This window comes from Alosa alosa, chromosome 5 (assembly GCF_017589495.1).
Source record: "Alosa alosa isolate M-15738 ecotype Scorff River chromosome 5, AALO_Geno_1.1, whole genome shotgun sequence".
Classification (NCBI taxonomy): Eukaryota; Metazoa; Chordata; class Actinopteri; order Clupeiformes; family Clupeidae; genus Alosa; species Alosa alosa.
Window position 1 is genome coordinate 8,545,347 of NC_063193.1, and position 18,347 is coordinate 8,563,693.

Consider the following 18,347-nt stretch of genomic DNA (forward strand, 5'->3'; position numbering starts at 1 on the left):
AGTGCGGGGCAGTGCGGGGCAGTGCAGGACAGGGCAGTGTGTGCTGGCAGCAAGAGCGAGATGCGTACGCGGCGCATACTTGCGCTGGCCGAGGAACATTTGGCTGTTGGCTGTGAAGACACAAGCCTCGTCTGCGGGTAGCCATCTTGGCGTGAATGATGAAAAGGGTGGGAGAAGGAGAACAATGAAAGAGAAGAAGAAAGGCTGCTATCCCTCCCTCTCACTTTCTCTCTCTCTCTCTCTCTCTCATTCTCACACGAAAAACACACACAAGCACACACACACACACACACACACACACAGACACCCTTTCTCAGGCCAAATGTGTGTTAGTGATTAAAGAAAGAGGAAAGAGCTCTTTCATCGTCACTTCTGGACCGTTTCCTGGTTAACAAGTCACACACACTCCCTACAGAAGGCCCATACCCACACACACACAAACACACACACACACACACACACACACACACACACACACACACACACACACACACACACGGCCTGCAAATACATGTGAGAATTGGATGGATCTTCTGGGAAAAGACTGGAGAACCCCCAAAACATCCATCAGAGCAAAGCGGCAGGGCAGGGAGGTGAGCTGCTGTAGCGTCCACTGATTGACCAAGGCTGGCTGTGAAGGACATGTGTGCCCGCGTTGCCGTGACCTCTCCTCACAACATAATGTGCTGAATGTGCTCTCGGCATTCTTGACTTTTTAATGGGACTCTTTGAAACACAAGCGGCCATTCACCCAGGGGACATTAACTGGACAGCAGCAGTGGCTACTGCGGCTCCCTAACAGGGACCTCCAGGGGACCCCCTCAAGGTTGTGTGTGTATGTGATGTGACCCTGCACGTCCACCACAGGAGCGGTCATTATTATACGGCCCCACCGGGTCCACCCGGGGGGCTGTTTTTCAAGATTTCTGTGTGTGTTTGTGTGTGTCTGTGTGTGTGTGTGTGTGTGTGTGTGTGTGTGTGTGTGTGTAGAGAGAGAGAGAGAGGAGGGGACTCCAGTGAGGTCGAGGGCCTTTGGATAATTGTGCTGGGTTGAAGAGGGTCAGAGGTGAACTCACCCCATGTTGTTTCACCCTTCAGTGAACGCCAAGGGTGTGTGTGTGTGTGTGTGTTTGGGGGCGGGGGGGGGGGGGGGGTGTAGGGGGGTGGCCCTTAAGCGCTGGACCCCCCTGCCCCAACTCAACGGAAGCTGTCTCCACCAGATGGCTACGGATGGCTGTGGAAGGCTCTCGGACGTGGACTTGACGCTTGGACCTCAGTGATGTTTCATATCCAGGGTTTCATTCTGTTCAGGCCTTAGGAACCCCATGGAGAGAGACTAATTGATGGAAGACCCTTGTAGGTCCCTACAGAGTTAACAGGAGATAAGAGTAACATTTATTTTCCAATGATCTTGCAGGCTAGATATTATTGTAAATAAATTATGAATAACCCCACTTGTTTGTTGTATATTTCTTTCTTTTCTTTCTTTCTTTCTTTCTTTCTTTCTACCATAGATGTTTCCAGATGCCTCCAAATACCTTCCCCAAACCATTTGTCCAAATGTCTATGGTTGTGTGTGTGTATGTGTGTGTGTGTGTGTGTGTGTGTGTGTGTGTGTGTGTGTGTGTGTGTGTGTGTGTGTGTGTGTGTGTGAACTATATCCCATGGGACTTGACTGACGTCAACCAGGTCAACAGTCCTGGCCTCCATTGGCCTCGATTACGGGCTCAGTCCAGGTCCCACCCGTCCACACACACACACACCCGCCATCCGCTGTAAAGAGGATGTAGTCCCAGTGGAATAGAGGCTGAACATATGAGGTGGCCTCGTCGGCTAGCTTTACGTTTTGATGTTTTCAGGGCAATCGCATATTCTCCCCCTCTTCTGAGTCGTCCACATTTCCCGTGACACCAGAGTGAGCTGACATAAATCTATTTTTTTAAATCATTTATTTATTAATTTCATTGTCATTGTAATACCCTCACCACCTGTCTGCTCTCTCTCTGTGATGTGATGATTCCTTTGTTTTCTTTTTTTTGGATGTTATTTTTTTTTTCAGATGAAACTTTTATGAACTTTCTGCTCACTGCTCTCTGTGTATGTGTCTGTGTGTGTGTGTTTGTGTGTGTGTGTGTGTGTGTGTGTGTGTGTGTGTGTGTGTGTGTGTGTGTGTGTGTGTGTGTGTGTGTGTGTGTATGTCCACTGTTGCTTCCCTGCACTGGGGGGCCCATAAGCGAGGCCGCTCACTCCACTGATGCCGCGGCAACGTGCCATGGCAACACAGCAACATGGCACAGCTGCATCTGATGTTGGCTTTTTTTTATTTTCTTCAAAAGCCCTCACACTGTGGCTTGACCCCCTAGAGCTGGCTGCTGCTGCTGCTGTGTGTGTGTGTGTGTGTGTGTGTGTGTGTGTGTGTGTGTGTGTGTGTGTGTGTGTGTGTGTGTGTGTGTGTGTGTGTGTGTGTGTGTGTGTGTGTGTGTTTGCTTGAGATGTACATCTGTGTGAGCATTTGTGTGCTTAGGCATATGTGTGTATGTGTGTATTGTCTTTGTGTGTCTGATTTTGTCTGGATATTTTTGCATAATCTCTCTCTCTCTCTCTCTCTCTTGTGTGTGTGTGTGTCTGGTGTGTGTGTGTGTCTGTGTGTGTGTGTGTGTGTATGTGTGTGTGTGTGCGTGTGTGCATAAGCATGTGTGTTTGTGTATATCTATTTGTCTATGCGTGTTTGTGTGAGTCTGTTTTTGTCTGTTTATATGTCCATATATATGTGTGTGTGCATGTGTGTGTGTGTGCATATGTGTGTTTGTGTTTCCTCCTCAGACTCTCCCTTTGATTCTCTCTCCCGCGGTTGTCTTGAGTCGGCAGGGGCTCTGGGTTCGGGGACTTTGGGAGGCAGAGCACTGCGAGCCCTGACAGACCCTCCTTCAGGCATTCCACATCAGTCGACATGTCACCCCCACCTCCACCATCTCCACCACCTCCACACCTCACCCCTCTCTCCCCCGACCCCACAAATAAAACAATCACTTAAATATGTACACAACCTCATAGCCCTCTCCTGTGGTGCCTGATCATGTCAGAGAACAAAGCACTGAAGGGACAAAAAGAGTATACACACACACACACACACACACACACACACACACACACACACACACACACACACACACGTGCAGACACTGACACTGTGGTTATGTTTGCCTGTGTTTATTGTTGTTATGTATATTGTTGTTTTCCCCATAGATTATTTGTTCTAAAGTACAGCTGTTAGATGATGGAGGTTTGATTTATGTAAAAGTTGAGTGCAAAGGGGTTTACTTTCTGTTTATGACTCTTATTCATGTAGAAAGTTGGTTACTTTTTTTTTTACATTGTAAAGAAACTCTCTGGACGATACACTAAATAAATTCAGTTGGTGATATGATATGAAACGCTATAGGTACAATATCAAATCAATGCCATGACAATATGTGTGGAGTCAGATAGTTCGCCAGAACCTGACGTGTAACTGTGTTTTAGTGTCTGTCCTCCACAGTCCTTTCTCTCCCTCTAGTTCTCTGTATCACTCTTACCATTCTCCCTCTCCTTTCCTGTATCACTCTCTCCATTCTCCCTCTCCTTTCCTGTATCACTCTCTCTTACCCTCCTCCTTCCCTCTTTCTCTTCTTTTTCTCTTTTTTGTTTCTGTTTGTTATGCCACCATTGTACTCTTTGATCTGATCTTTGGTCTTGTATTTTTCTGTATGAAGCAGGCGTGTCAGCATTACAGGAATTGAAAACATTCAGGGCCTACCCCCAAATGTTGCAGGGGTCTGTGAGCAGTAACACCGTGAAAATGTTTCAAATACAGTTAAGTAAATGCACCATTTCTGTGCACTTTCAGAGAGAAAAACCAACAGTCTTCCACAGAGCCAAAGAGCTGTGCACTTTCTCTCTCTCTCTCTCTCCTGTGAGCATGTAAACTGCATGCACGTAGATCTGTTTGACCTCTCTATGCTTTCCTTTACAGCCTCATCACTTCAGTATTATTAACATTATAGAGAGAATGCTATACAGAAACTGTATAACTGTGTTTATTTTAATTAGCAGTGTCACTTTGTCTACTTTTAAAATTATATTCAAGGCTACATTTAAAACACAAGTCTGAAGCCCCGGCAAAATGGTCTGGCGATGCCCACGCTATGAAGAGTGGCATTAGATTGGCATCCTCCAAGTTCAGTGTCTGGTGGTTGTTAGTCTTAGACTGGGGGAAAGGTCATGATTTGTAACTTACTTATTTCTCTGTCTTTGAGTTTTGTCTAACTCTGTTCCTCAAACTCGGCTCTTCATCTCCTCTTTCTCCTCTCTGCTCCTCTTGTCCCCTCTCTTTTCTGTGCTGTGATACGGGAGTGTGTGTGTGTGTGTGTGTGTGTGTGTGTGTGTGTGTGTGCCCTGACGAGAGTTCTTCCTGTGTGCTGCACGGCGACTAAGAGAGCTCGATGAGGAGAGCGGCAGCTACAACAGCTCCTGCTGGTGGCCAGTGGGATGACAGAGGAAGCAGCATCTCCAGCAGACCTCCCCACACACACACTGAGGGACTTGTACTCCATGTAAATATAACATATATGTTGTATGCACAGTGTGTGGAAGACCAGCTACCAGAGAACAACAAAAAAAAACATGTATGTAATTTCGTCATCACGTCTGTGATGTGTGTTTCATGTTTCATGACAGTAGGTCAATGGAGCACTCACACTTGAGTGAAGAATTTCTTTAGAATTTCTCTAATTTTTGTATGAACAGCTGGGGTCGACAAAAAACACCAATTAATTCAATTAGCCTCCATTTCCATCGGTCTCAAAGCGGAAGTCTCTGTACTTGGCCTCTCACAGGCAAGACACACCAAGAGGTCTCTTGGGGGCAAAAACATTGGAAGCGACGACAAGGAGCCACCACTTAACCACCACAAGGCCAAGGCCATCTTAATATGCACGGCACCTACCCAACTCCTCTCTCTCTCTCTCTCTCTCTCTCTCTCTCTCTCTCTCTCTTAATTTCCATACTAAAGGGCCTGGAGCCAGAGCAAAGGGACTTCGTTCCCACTCTTTGGATGTTGATGAAGCACAAGTGTGTGTTTCTTTTTGATGCCCCACATGTGTCTGCATCGAGTTCGCCGTCGGTGGGTCGAGACGAGACGGCCCCAGAAGGTACCACGGCGACAGCCATGACGGTGACGGAGCGGGCGAAGAGACGCCGGCGAGTGAACCGGCAAATCTGTTTCATCTCCGCCAGTAAAACCTCCACGCCACGCAACGCCACGGCATGGCACGGCTCCTCAGCACTGTCAAGCCTCGCTGAGCACGGGGAGATCACTCAGCCCACCCCCTCCGTCTTCAGCTCTTCATCTATCTATCCCTCTCACTTCCTCTCTCTCTTTTCTCCCTTCTTTATTGTCCATCTTTTCATCTCTCTTTGTCACTTTCTACCTCTCCGCAGTTTTTCATTGCTTGGCTCATGTATCCCTTCGTCTGTCTCTCCCTCTCACTTTCTCTCTTTCTCCTCCTCTGGTTCTCTTTCCCTCATTTTTCCTGTTTTTATCTCTTCATTTAATTTCTCTCTGTCACTCATTCTTTCTTGACCTCTCTTTAATATTTTTTTTCTTTTCAACTCTTCCTCTCCATCTCTATCATTCCCTCCCTCCCTCTATCCCTCTTCCTCTCCATCTCACTCTTTCTCTTTTCTCTTTTTTTCTTCCTCTGCTGCACGGCTCTTGCTGTGTTGCTGGCAGTTACAGCTGACCATCATGGGCGGGCTTGCCAGTTTTTTGTGAAAGCAGCACATATGGGCGCTGAAGTGCCATATGCCATAACAGAATATTTTTGGCTGTTTCCACCATTTGTGTAATCGCTGGATCCAGTCTGAAAGTGGCTCATTATTAATTTATTCCTTCCCCAGCTTTTCTCTCCAGAAAAAAACAAACAGAACCCGTTTGATGTGAAAAGGCAGCGCGGAGAGGTAATTTAAGGTGTGGCCGGAGATGACAGGAGATGAGAGGGAGAACCAGGAGAGAGAGAGAGAAAGAGAGATTCTTATGGGACGGCTATGTATTCACAGGTAGTGGGAGCTGACAGCGTGTGTGTGTGTGTGTGTGTGTATGTTGGGGGGTGGCATAAAAATAACATCTCAATAATCTAGCCTTGCCCTGTGTCCCCTTGCCTCTCTGTTAATGTTCCCCTTCCTCTCCTCCTCGTTCCCTGCCTGTTTCTCTTTCTGTCGTTATTCTCTACCTCTCTCTCTCTCTCTTTCATACACGGCCAAACAAACATACAAACACAAGCACATAGATACACAAACACATAATCAATCCTCTTATCTACTTGTATTTTCTCTGATTGAGAGTTGCACATCACCTTGTGTTTGTAACTGTCACTAAATCTTTTGTTCTGGACTTTGCTTTTTGGAAATATTTTGGAATATAATATAATAAATAGAATAGTTGTTTTTAATCTTAATTTGTATTTTTCTTCTTTAGAATATTTATTGATATTACTCCATTTTAAATAGCTTAATTTTAAATATCTTAATTGTATTAATATTTAATAATTAATATTTATCACATATGGATGAAGTGAGTCACTAAGAAAAGTAACAAGAAAAGACATTTCCACAGTATTTAGGTATTTATAGCTTGTGAAGTTTTGCCAACATTAAACATTTTTTAAAAATGCTTAATTCAGTGACTTCAGTGTAATTATGTTTTTTAATAGCATCTCCTGTCTTGTAATCTTGCATTATTTTGACCTATTTCACACAAACACCATTTCATCTGCTCACTTCCGTGTGCTTGACCTCTGTGCCTGCCTGCCTGCCTGTATGTGTGTGTGTGTGTGTGTGTGTGTGTGTGTGTGTGTGTGTGTGTGTGTGTCCCATATGGCATTCCAGGAATACATACGCATATTTTCTATGCCAGACAAATCAAATACGGCACTTTTGCCATATGCGTCTCCAAACCAAAAAGACAAGTGGGGAAAAACGGACAACATGGATTAGTGCATGTACTTCATCCTGTGACATTGTGTTTACTCCACAGTCGGTCTTGTTCACTCTATATTAATCTACAAAGCTACTTGTAGGCACTAATCAAAACAGTTATGATTTCTTATGTCAGAGCTTAATCCCTTTCGTAATTATGGCGAGCTGTGTGGGACGTCTCGATCTCTCCTCTAAGCTGCGAGATGAACAGTCATGTTGTTCTGGTGAGTCTCTCTTAAAACCACACGGCACAAGTTAGGGTTGGCACTTTTTAATTCTCCCGCTACTTAACCTCTCCCCAAGGCCAAAACGCTAATGCTTGCTTGTGCTAGTAAAGAGGAGGTATCAGTGGGGCTGCAGACAGAGGGTCATGGTGAAAACAATAGGTTCTCTCTTAATCCACACACTGGCTGATGAGAAAAGGACTCATGTCATCCACCTCCTATTTTACAATCAGATTGGATTTCTACAGACAAGTACATTCACATAAAACAAAACAAAAATAAAAATAAATAGCTTTATATATTTTATTCACAATTCTATAAAATGTTCTTCCTCCCCTTTTTAAATATGTTTGTGTGTGTGTGTGTGTGTGTGTTTTAGATATTTAAATTTGTCCTTTGAATATCTTTATGCAGAAACTTCAAAAAGCTCTGACAGCACACTGGACACCCACACTGTTTCAAATCTGTTTCTTGCTCAGGTAGCACCTGACCCTGGACATTTACTCTCCTGCCTCTCCAGATTCTCATCCTTGTGTTGGTTGACCCTGAAGCAGATCAGGGACATTTCAGGGTTAGAGTCTCTGGATTAAGCAACTACACAGAGGGCCTCTGTGTGTGTGTGTGTGTGTGTGTGTGGCACATAAGTCAAGGGGGCAAGGGGCCAGCACCCTCTGAAAACATTGCTTTTGACAGAGCCATTTGTTGTAAAACAATGTTGCTCAATGTGTGTGTGTGTGTCTGTGTGCATTCATAAGTTTTTGCATACAAGTGTGCATACATACAAATCTCTCTCTCTCTCTCTCTCTCTCTCTCTGTATGTGTGTGTGTGTCCTTCCTTGTGTGTCCCACCAGTCTAAGTTCCTCACCCTGAGCTAGGCAGCAGAGACAAGCAGATGGCAGGCAACTGGGCGAGCTCTGTGGCTTTAACACAGCCCACAGTGGAGCCAGAGAAAGAGAGTTAAAGAGAGAGAGAGGGAGAGAGAGAGAGAGAATGAAAAAGAAAGAGGGAGAGAGAGAGGGGACTCATCATGCTTGGCTAGGCAGAAGAAGAACAGAGGGAGGAGTCCGGGCTAAGAGCACGTAAATCTTTGTATGTCTCTGTGGCTAAAAGAGGGACAGAAATGCAATGCTGCCCATGACAAAGAGTGCAGAACAATGACCACAAGTCCATCCACACCAGCTGAGGTCCTAAGCTGGGAAAAGTCCTTAATGGATCTCTGTGCTCTTTTTACACACCCATACAGAGCTCTCTCTCTCTCGCTCTGATCATATGGGTATATGTTTGAGTGTGTTAGATCTCTTTCTGTTCATGCACACATCGGACACATGCATACTGTAACTGTAAAAGTGTATTATGACTTTGGCATACATGCACGTGCCATCCATGTGTGCTGCTTGTGGGAATGTGTGGCCTGTGTATGTCTGAGTGTAAGTGTGTGTGTGTATGTGTCTATGTGTCTGTGTTTGTATGTGTGTGTATGTGTAGATGTAAGCTCTTGTGAATGTGTCTGTGCCCCTGTCTGTGTCTGCATATGTAAACAAGCCCCCCATTCACACAAACACGCACATCACCTCGTCTTGACCCACCCGTGACTCTAAAACCAAAACAAACAGAAAATGACTCCCCACTCTAGGACCCCTGACCCCACCGCTTCTCCATAAGAATCTCCATATCACTACTGCTTAGTTCCACTTTACTGCCCGACTGGCTCTTCAACTCATTACTCTATAATCCACCATGGCGATCACATGAATTGGAAAATAACAATAAAAACACGTACAATAACAATCCCCTGATCTCTTCCTTTACAGTGGCCCAGGCAGGAAATCAGTATTTCATGCTGAATTCTTAACGAGGCAGTCGGCTGTGAATTCAATTGTCTTGATGGCACATGAAATATCTCTCCACTAATGTGCTTTAAATACGCCGACTCTCAGGAACTAATCATATTAAAGTGTCAAAAGCTGGATGAGACTTTAAGAGACTGTAGCAAAGCTCTTGCGGTAAAAGCATTGATCTGGACATCTTGCCCCTCTTTTAGATGTCACTCCAGAGTGCTTCAGTGTCACTGCAAACAAATACGGGCAAGAGTGAAAGTAGTAAAAATATATATGTAATGTTTTTTTTTTTTTATCAAAATAGAGCCAACGCCCATAATCATAGCTTATAGAAACACATTGTGCCTATACATGTAAAACCTCAAAGCCTCTTTGTGTTGATGCAAACAAGAGCTCTATAATGTGGGATACCTCTTAGATTTTATGACCTGGGTTTGCTAAGCATGAATTTTCACACACAGAAGCTGAAGATAAGCACAAACACTGTATGTGTGTTTTGTGTGTGTGTGTGTGTGTGTGTGTGTGTGTGTATACTGGTAAACTGAACAAATAAGCACAGTTTTCAATCGCCTAGAACATTCATTTTCATTTATGTAAATCTATTAGTTGCATGCCTTAACCTGCAGTGTATCAGGCATCAGTCAGAACATGAACATTTTCTTTAAAAATAAATGAATTATCTTGTGATAACAGTGTTTTGACATTTTCTTTGGCCACATTTTATTTGCATACACCCAACATGAAAAGTTGCACACAACAATGCAACATACACTTTTACAGTAGAGACCAGGTGTTCATAATAAGCATTTTACTGAAACAAATGTCATCTAGGAGGACCAAATGCAATTTCTTATACAATGTGCTGATAACAGGACATGTGAGAAAACACTCAGAATTTGAAGATCGTATCAAACAATCTTAGTTCTTGATTTATTTGAATCTGAATATCCTACGCCATTTTATTTGGCCTTGCATATAGATGTGGATGATTTTGATTAATATTTGTCTTTAAAGCCTTTTAGCCTCCTTGATAACAAGACAAGAGCAATAGTTTCTGCTGATAAAATGTCCATAATGAACTAGGCTATAAGTAACACTCACAGAATTGAAAGTGGAGTCTGTTTCATCACTGTTCTGTAAAAATGTATTATATTTTTATATATTTAGATCTTTCGGTCCCAAGCTATGCAGAACAGGCAATGGACATAGAGGAAGGTGAGGTCTCTGCGGGTGGTCATTACGAGATCAATCTGCTTCATCAGTTTTGACAAGTTTTGCACTCCCAGGATCAAGGCAACCAACCTCTACTGTTTGCTGTGTGTTACGGATCATGGGAGCTTATAGTGAAGACGAGCTTCGACAAAATATGCAGAGTAACCTAACCCCTGTTTCCCAAATTAAGTTAGCCTACCCTTCATGCGTTTTTTTCTTCAAACGGCGACATTTATGAAGGCAGATAAAAATCGACAACATGCCCTTAGACTGCAGAAGGTTGACTTGAAATGAACTAAGCTTCCCAGATGAAATGGGTGGGCGGCCTGGTTACACATTTCACCGTTGTCAGTTTTAAAATGCAAAGGGGTTTTCCTCATCATACTCACTATGTGTTTAAACATCTGTGCTCAATTAAGACATCTTGCATCGGTCCGCGAGCCAGTCGCGCTGCTCCGCTGACTGATCTCCCCGCGTGCCCTCTCGTTACGATGCTGCTCGGAAGCAGGTGCTCATGCCACGAGCCTGCTGGGCGCCTGCCTCCTCGCGTGTCCGAGCAGAGCGACGAGAGAAACAGTCGCTCGTGAATAATCACCCCACCTGGAAGGAAAACTCCCGGTATGGACAGATAATCACTGCTTACTTGTCCTCCTACCAGAAATAGAGAAGCATGTTCGATTGAAAACGCAATTGGCATTGAAATTGCAAATGTACACAAATGTGTAGCTAGTCAACGGTATTGACTAGGCTACAGCTTGTGCAGTACTCGGCTTTAGGGCACTTCACCCAGAGACTTATCATCTGTCTTTTTACTGACTTCACAGCTGTGATGTCTCACTAGGGTCCATGCTAATGAAGTCATTTTAAAGGCTATCAATTAGCTGCAACATGCACAACAGAATGTCATAATACCAGTCTAAAATATTAATAATAATAATAATAATAATAATAATAATAATAATAATATGTCAGTGTATTATAACCATTTAATAAACTATTACATCACTATATAATATATAGACTAGGCTTAAGCGACAAGTTTAACAACAGCAGAATTATATTACTTTACGCACATAAACAAACCTGTCACGTTTACATTCTGTCGCAGAAAGGAAAGAAAAAATAAATGGTTTTCACGTGTATCCCCCAAACAGAGGCAGCCGTTGTGCTTCTGCCATGGCAGAGCACGTTAAAACATTGTGTGGGGTAAGGCATTCTGGAGGTAAATCTCGCCTGTGACAGTCGGCCAGGGAAGAGTTAAGGGGAGGGGACGCGGTCCGTGACACGCCTCATTGGGCAGATTATGTGCAGCAAACAAAAAGTGTGTATGCGGGCGCCAGTCAGCCAGTGCCGCGGCCCCATCTGCGTGCCCCTCTCGCGCTCTCCTCTTTCACTCCATCTCACTCTCTCTGTCTGTCTGATCGCGATTCACAGGGTGACCGACAGCACCGTCACTTTCTGCAGACGCGGGGACATGTACTAACGGCACGGGTTTCAAAGGAGACACCGAGCGAGTTCGCTTTGGAAGAGACCTTTATTTTTCCCTTCTGTTTTCCTGCAGTTGAACTTTGTGGATTACTGCTATTTTTCTATTTAGCGAAAAGGTAAGTCGTTTGCGATTTTAAAATGGTGACAGTTACAGGGGGATGCTGCTACTCTAAACCGTAGGTGCTTCAATGTAGCCTATGTGAAACCGTTTCAGCGCTGCAGTGAGGCACCCCGGAATAATAACCCCGCGTGCAGATCGTCAGGACAAAAATGCCCTGTGAAATGATGGGTCAATGAGTCCGCCCCATCTCATTTAGAAATGCGCATATATTGCCGTCTCTATTCTCGTATTTAACTGAAATGCATATTCATTGGATCTTTTGTGCGATCTTCCCTCCCGTGAGAGATCGACCACAAGGGCTACAATAGAGAGGACTGTGTTTGGGGTTGCGATGGAGAAGGATTGTCTTGTCTAAAGTGGCAACTTTCAGCGTTCCTGCGATATTTAAAAACAAATGAATAGGTTATGATCTGTTCTGGCACAGGGAACAACATAGCCTACTGTGTTTTCAAAATAACCTATTTTCTACCAGCAACACACAGAAAATGGTAAGTTTCATCCAACGTCGTACGCTTGTGGAATGATAATTCAGCGGTAGTACGCGCGTTGCTGACAGGCTGCTAGAGTTCAATTTGGCACCCGAGGAGTGCACCAAGAGATATCTACAAGTAAATACACATGTACAAAGCAATTTGAACGAGTCTGTCAAAATTAGTCCGTTAATGTTTGCGGTAAAATTACATTAATACAGCTAGGATCAGGCAATATGATGTATACAGTCTATATAAAACACGTTGTTTACAAACATAGACAGTGTTTCCCGAGGACCCGAGATAGCCTATAGCAGCAAAAATTCAACTTATTAAAAATGGCATATTAAAACAGGAACAAATAGCCTATGGCTTATGAATTAGGAGTTGGCTGTCTATTGCCATTTTTGTTGGATAATTATTATTATCTTCTTTATCTTCAATGAAGAGAAAACTAGGTTTAGGTTGATATCATTGTAGGAAACATGCTTTTCAATTTCTCTAAAAAGAGTGGATTGTCCACTATAGGCTACACTATTTTATAATAATGGTTTTGTCTTTGTCATTCACGTGGCATAATGGAGAAATGAAAAGGAAACTGCTAAATTAGTTAGTTAGTGTGTGTGTGTCTGTGTGTGTGTGTGTGTGTGTGTGTGTGTGTGTGTGTTTGTGCTACAGTTAGTCAATTTATTATTATTATTATTAGTTTTTGTTTGCAATTAGGAGCTATTCTTTCCCATTACTCTCAGTTAAACCTGTTTAAATCTATAAAGTGCCATTTTTAATATCAAAATCACGCTCGCTCAATACAAAGCCCTAGGCCTGCGCGCAGAATACGTTAAAGAACACAATAATTGTGCTGCCTTAATTGAAGTCTCGGAGGAAAAAGTGGCGGATTATGCAAATAGCCAAGCATACGTTCTCTCGTGTAGATGGGAGGCAAAGGTTAGCTGACATGAGATCAGCGACTCTGACAGTTCACTCCAAATCCATTCGCTATGGCCGTCCAGCTCCAAAGGGTCCACCACACGTTTGCCTGTGATGCCGGATAGGGTCCTCGGTGGGCCCGTAAAATATGAGGGATTTTGCTTTCTGCTCAGCACGTTGTCATTGATGCATAAATACCGTTGATAAGAATATTATTTTATTTGGGTAATTTTGGCCTGTCATAAATGTTTTTATTTACAACATATACGTTTGTCGTTGTACTAACCAATTATCATTATTATTATTATGACTGATAATAATAATAATAATAATAATAATAATAATAATAATAATAATAATATTAATAACAAAAATAATAGTAATGCCATGTCATGTGTTATCATGTATTGTACCCTACCATAATTTGCAATGAAAAAAAATAATCATAAAACATTACATTTAAATAATAGATAACTAATTTAAAAAACAAAAACATAAAACGATCATACTTATTATTATTTGTTTCATTATTTCTTTATTTTACCTAATTTATACTTACCAATTATTTATAAAATTCTGGGCTCTTCAGATCGATGTCAATTTAATCAGGGCCTGTTTTACTTCCATATTTCTCTCCTATTTTAGCTGAAAGACACATATCTGTATAATATTATGATATGTATTGTATTCTATGGACAATATAGAACATGAGTATTTTCTTACTCTGTACTGTTTTGTAACTCATAATATAATTTCTGCATTAATGTGGAATTTAATGTTTACTGTTCATTTTCCTGTTCAATAAGCCTGGGAAACCAAGGCAACAGAGCATCCCCTGTCTCATGTATGGATCCACTTTATAACTTTGCTGCTTGTTTATGGGCTGGCTATTTTTCTGCATACTCAGCTGACCCTCTCCTCTCTCCACAGCCAACCATGGAGGAGTCGAGCTCCCAGAAGCTGGTGTGGGACAGTGATGCCAAGGCGGTGCAACAGTGCCTCACCGACATCTTCACCAGTGTCTACACCACGTGCGATATCCCCGAGAACGCCATCTTCGGGCCCTGCATCCTCAGCCACACATCGCTCTATGACAGCATCGCCTTCATTGCCCTCAAGTCCACCGACAAGCGCACCGCGCCGTACATATTCAGGGTACGTTCTACACCTTCCAGGGGTCATGATGACAACAAAAGCATGCTTGTCACTGTGCTCTGTGAATTTGTTGGTAATGTCTCTTGGTCTTCCAGTCCTTACACAGATTGGAATAACTGATGATTTAGTTGTAGTTTTTGGGTGATTGGACCATTGAGGTGTTTTCTTGGGACACACCAGTTCGGTGTAAGACACAATCACAGTTCACGGTGCCAGGCTGGCATGATCACTGGCGTATCCGGTGGTGTGGCGGTGTGGGACACAGGAGAGGGGCTGGCTCTGGCATGCCTGGGTGGGAAGAAGGGGCGGAGGAGCAGGTGGATGGAGGCAGGGCATCGGGCGGGTAGACTGGAGGGGTGGTGTGGTGAACACCTCTCTTTCTCCATCTCTCTCACTCTCTCACTCTCTCTCTCTGTCTCTCTATCTCTCTCTGGCCCTGTGGTGTTCTGGGAGTCTGTTTCTCTCACTGGGGTTGGCCCAGCCGTCTGTCAGGCTGTGGCCCTGCACTGAATGATGATCTGTCGCCGTGGGGACATGCTCCTGGTCCCCCCCCTCTCTATCTCTTTCTCTCTCTCTCACTTTCTCTCTATCCTTCTTTTTATCGGACCATGTGGGCTAGTCTGTGTGCCGGTGGCTCAAGACAGCATGGGCCTAAATAATCTCTCCTTCTCTCTGTCCATTTCTCTCTCTTTCTCTCCCTCTCTTTCTCTCTCTCTCTCTCTTTCCCTCTTTCCCTGTCTCTTGTCTTCCCTGTACTATCTGTCACCCTCAACCATATGTCTAACTGCTGCTGTTACTGTTGCTGATGCAGTGTGTGGTCCTAATGGTATCTTTCTCTCTCTCTCTGGCCCGGCAGGTGGACACGTCCGCTGCCAACAGCACGTCGGACGGCTTGATGTGGCTGCGGCTGGTCCAGTCGGCGCGGGACCGCGAGGAGCAGAACCTGGAGGCCTACGTGAAGAATGGCCAGCTGTTCTATCGCTCGCTGCGGCGGATCGAGAAGGACGAGGAGCTCCTGGTGTGGTACGGCAAGGACCTGATCGAGCTGCTGCTCCTCACCGCCAGCAGAGCGCCCGCCAAGACCAAAGGTCAGCATCGCTCTCTCTCCGCTCACCTGACCTCACTGACCTTACAGCTCACCTGCAAACAATGATCAGGACAATAAGTAGAAAGCTAAGCCGGATATAATAACACATTTTAAAATACATCGCAGAACATATTATATGTATTTATGTAGCACATACTGTTTTATTCATAGCAATTTAGAGAACAGGACACTTGATGTGTTACATGTGTATGCTTGCGCCTGGGAACACTCTTTTGTCAGGGAAGTATTTTTGTCTCTGTTTCACAGGGGCATATTATTGTTTATTATTTCTCTTGTCTTTTTTCATTTCTCATAATGTCTTCCTCAGGGTGTTTCCACATCCAAATTGCTAAATGCTAATAACAAACCCACCACCCCATGACTACTTAATATTACACTTAATTTTATATTACACTCATAAAAAAGCATTATAGAATTATCCCAGAAATAATATTACACTAATAAAAAAGCATTATAGAATTATCCCAGAAATAATCAAACGTGTGTCTCCCTTTCTATTGTGTAGGTTCTCCTCCATACCTGTGTCCAGACTGTAGTCAGCGGTTCCAGTTTGAGTTCCCCTTCCTGGCCCACCAGCGGTTCCGCTGCACCAAGAGACTACAGAGCCTGAACGGGCCCGAGGAGGAACCCAAGGACAGCAGTGAGGCATCGGGCCGCACGCCTGCCCGCTCCAGCCCCAAACTGGGCCGACCGGAAGGCTTCCCCAACCCCCCAGAGGCCGGCAAGCCAGCCACAGATTTCCACAACCTGGCCCGGGACCTGGAGAACAACAGAACCAGTCCGCCCAGCGACAAGGAGGCGGAGATCTCCAGCGAGAGTTCGGCCAAGCGCAAGTTCTCGGACATGGAGGAGGGAGCGGGCCCGTTGAACATCAGCAGGAGTAGTGGGCTCGGTCTGCCCATGAAGTCCAAAGAGGAGCTGGCCACATCGGCGCGTGAGTACAGGGGAGCGTACGGCCTGGAGCCGGAGAACCGCCGCACGTTTTCCCCGCCGGGCGCGGATCCGCCGGGCACCGAGGGCAAGCGCAGCGCCTTCACCGAGGTGCGCAAGTCTCCACAGAGCCTCAAGCACAGCGCCAAAAACTCTGCTTCCTCGACCTCCTCCTCTTCCTCCTCCTCGTCCTCGAACGTAGAGAACAAGGAGTCGGGCCGGTCTGGCGGCAGCCCGTCCGACAGGCACCCTCTGGGCGTGCGGCAGGTGCTGGGCGAGACGCAGTCACCACCGCAGTCTCGGATGGACCCTCCGCCGCTGCACCTGGCCAGCGCCTTCACCTCTGTGGCCCAGCAGGTGGGCGGAGGGTCCGGCGCGCCTGAGAGGAAGAGTGCCTTCAGCCAGCCTGCTCGCTCCTCTTCCTCCTCCTTCCCCCAGCTCTCGCCGCTGGTCATGGCGCCGAAGCTCCTGGACTGCCACCCGACCGTGGGCGACACCGTCTCGTCCAGCAGACTCTACCAGGCCGACCACCTGGCCGCAAAGCTCCAGGGCTCGGAGCTGGGGGGCGCCTGCCCCGTGCCGGGCAGCCTGGCCAAACAGAGCCCCTTCCTGTACGCGGCAGCGGCCGCCACGGCCTTCTGGCCCAAGAGCGCAGCGGCGGCAGCGGGCCCCATCCAGCTACAGGTGCCGTCGGCGCTGACGCTACTGCCACCCTCCTTCACCTCGCTGTGCCTGCCCGCGCAGAACTGGTGCGCCAAGTGCAACGCCTCCTTCCGCATGACCTCCGACCTCGTCTACCACATGCGCTCGCACCACAAGAAGGAGTTCGCCATGGAGCCACTGGTCAAGCGCCGCCGCGAGGAGAAGCTCAAGTGCCCCATCTGCAACGAGACCTTCCGGGAGAGACATCACCTGTCCCGCCACATGACCTCGCACAACTAGCACGCCACTTCCCCCCGAAACAAGTTGGGGTGGGGAACCACAAGGGCATGTGTGCATTCCATATCACTGTAAGACAAAGACTGGCGCTAAACACTGGAGACACTATGCCACACGTCCGTTTTCACTTTTGAGATAAATTTTAAAAAGCATAACTTTTTCTTTCTTGGTTCAGAATTCTTCAAATGTCATCGGTCTTTATTTCGATCTGTGCAAAAGACATTTTGACTTATGAGGGGAAAAAAAACAAATATATTTATCTTATTAAGCACTTATAATTTGACAAAGAAGGGATGATAATACTATGTGTAAATGTACTTTGTATTTTGTATATATACATGTATAATCTATGAAAGAAACTGAGATGTAGTTCTATTTCACACAGAACTGCTGTATGATCAATGATTTTTCATGTGTAAACTTAAAGTATGAATATTGAAATGAACTCTGAGTATGATGCCAGACTATATTTAAGAGTGCATGTAATATTAAATTGATATTGGTTTAAGATGCAGTCTGCCCACAGCACTGTAAATACCTGTTTTGTTGGAATACAAAGTGTAATATTTTGTGTCCGTGAGGAATAGATTCAGTGTCTCTTCTTTTTGCTGAAATCTACCATTTGATAGGTTATCTAATCATGTTGAATGCTTTGACAATAAAATAGCTTTATTTTCAAATGAATGTGTGACGCATATTGTGTCGATTAGGATTAATTAAATGTGCATAAATAGTCGGGTATACACGTAGCCACTATTTCGGAAAGCTTTCAACTGTTGGAGCGCTCATCGTTTACATCGCGCCGGCAACTTACATTCACGAGTAAATTCGTTGTAAAACAGATCTTAGTGCAACTTTAGCCGCTGTCAATGAATACGGGCCTAATTTGTCTGAATGAATCTCTGTTACTAACACGCACC

At 45.0% G+C, this 18,347-nt stretch overlaps 1 protein-coding gene across 1 annotated transcript; it reads left to right on the forward strand.

Moving 5' to 3' along the window:
• Window positions 1-11,636: 11,636 nt before the first annotated feature.
• On the forward strand, window positions 11,637-18,107 carry prdm8b (PR domain containing 8b). The gene is made up of 4 exons (XM_048242602.1): window positions 11,637-11,893; window positions 14,226-14,450; window positions 15,307-15,538; window positions 16,064-18,107. The coding sequence occupies exons 2-4, from the start codon at window positions 14,232-14,234 to the stop codon at window positions 17,428-17,430; spliced, it is 1,818 nt and encodes a 605-aa protein (XP_048098559.1). The 5' UTR covers window positions 11,637-11,893; window positions 14,226-14,231; the 3' UTR covers window positions 17,431-18,107.
• The last annotated feature ends 240 nt before the right edge of the window (window positions 18,108-18,347 follow it).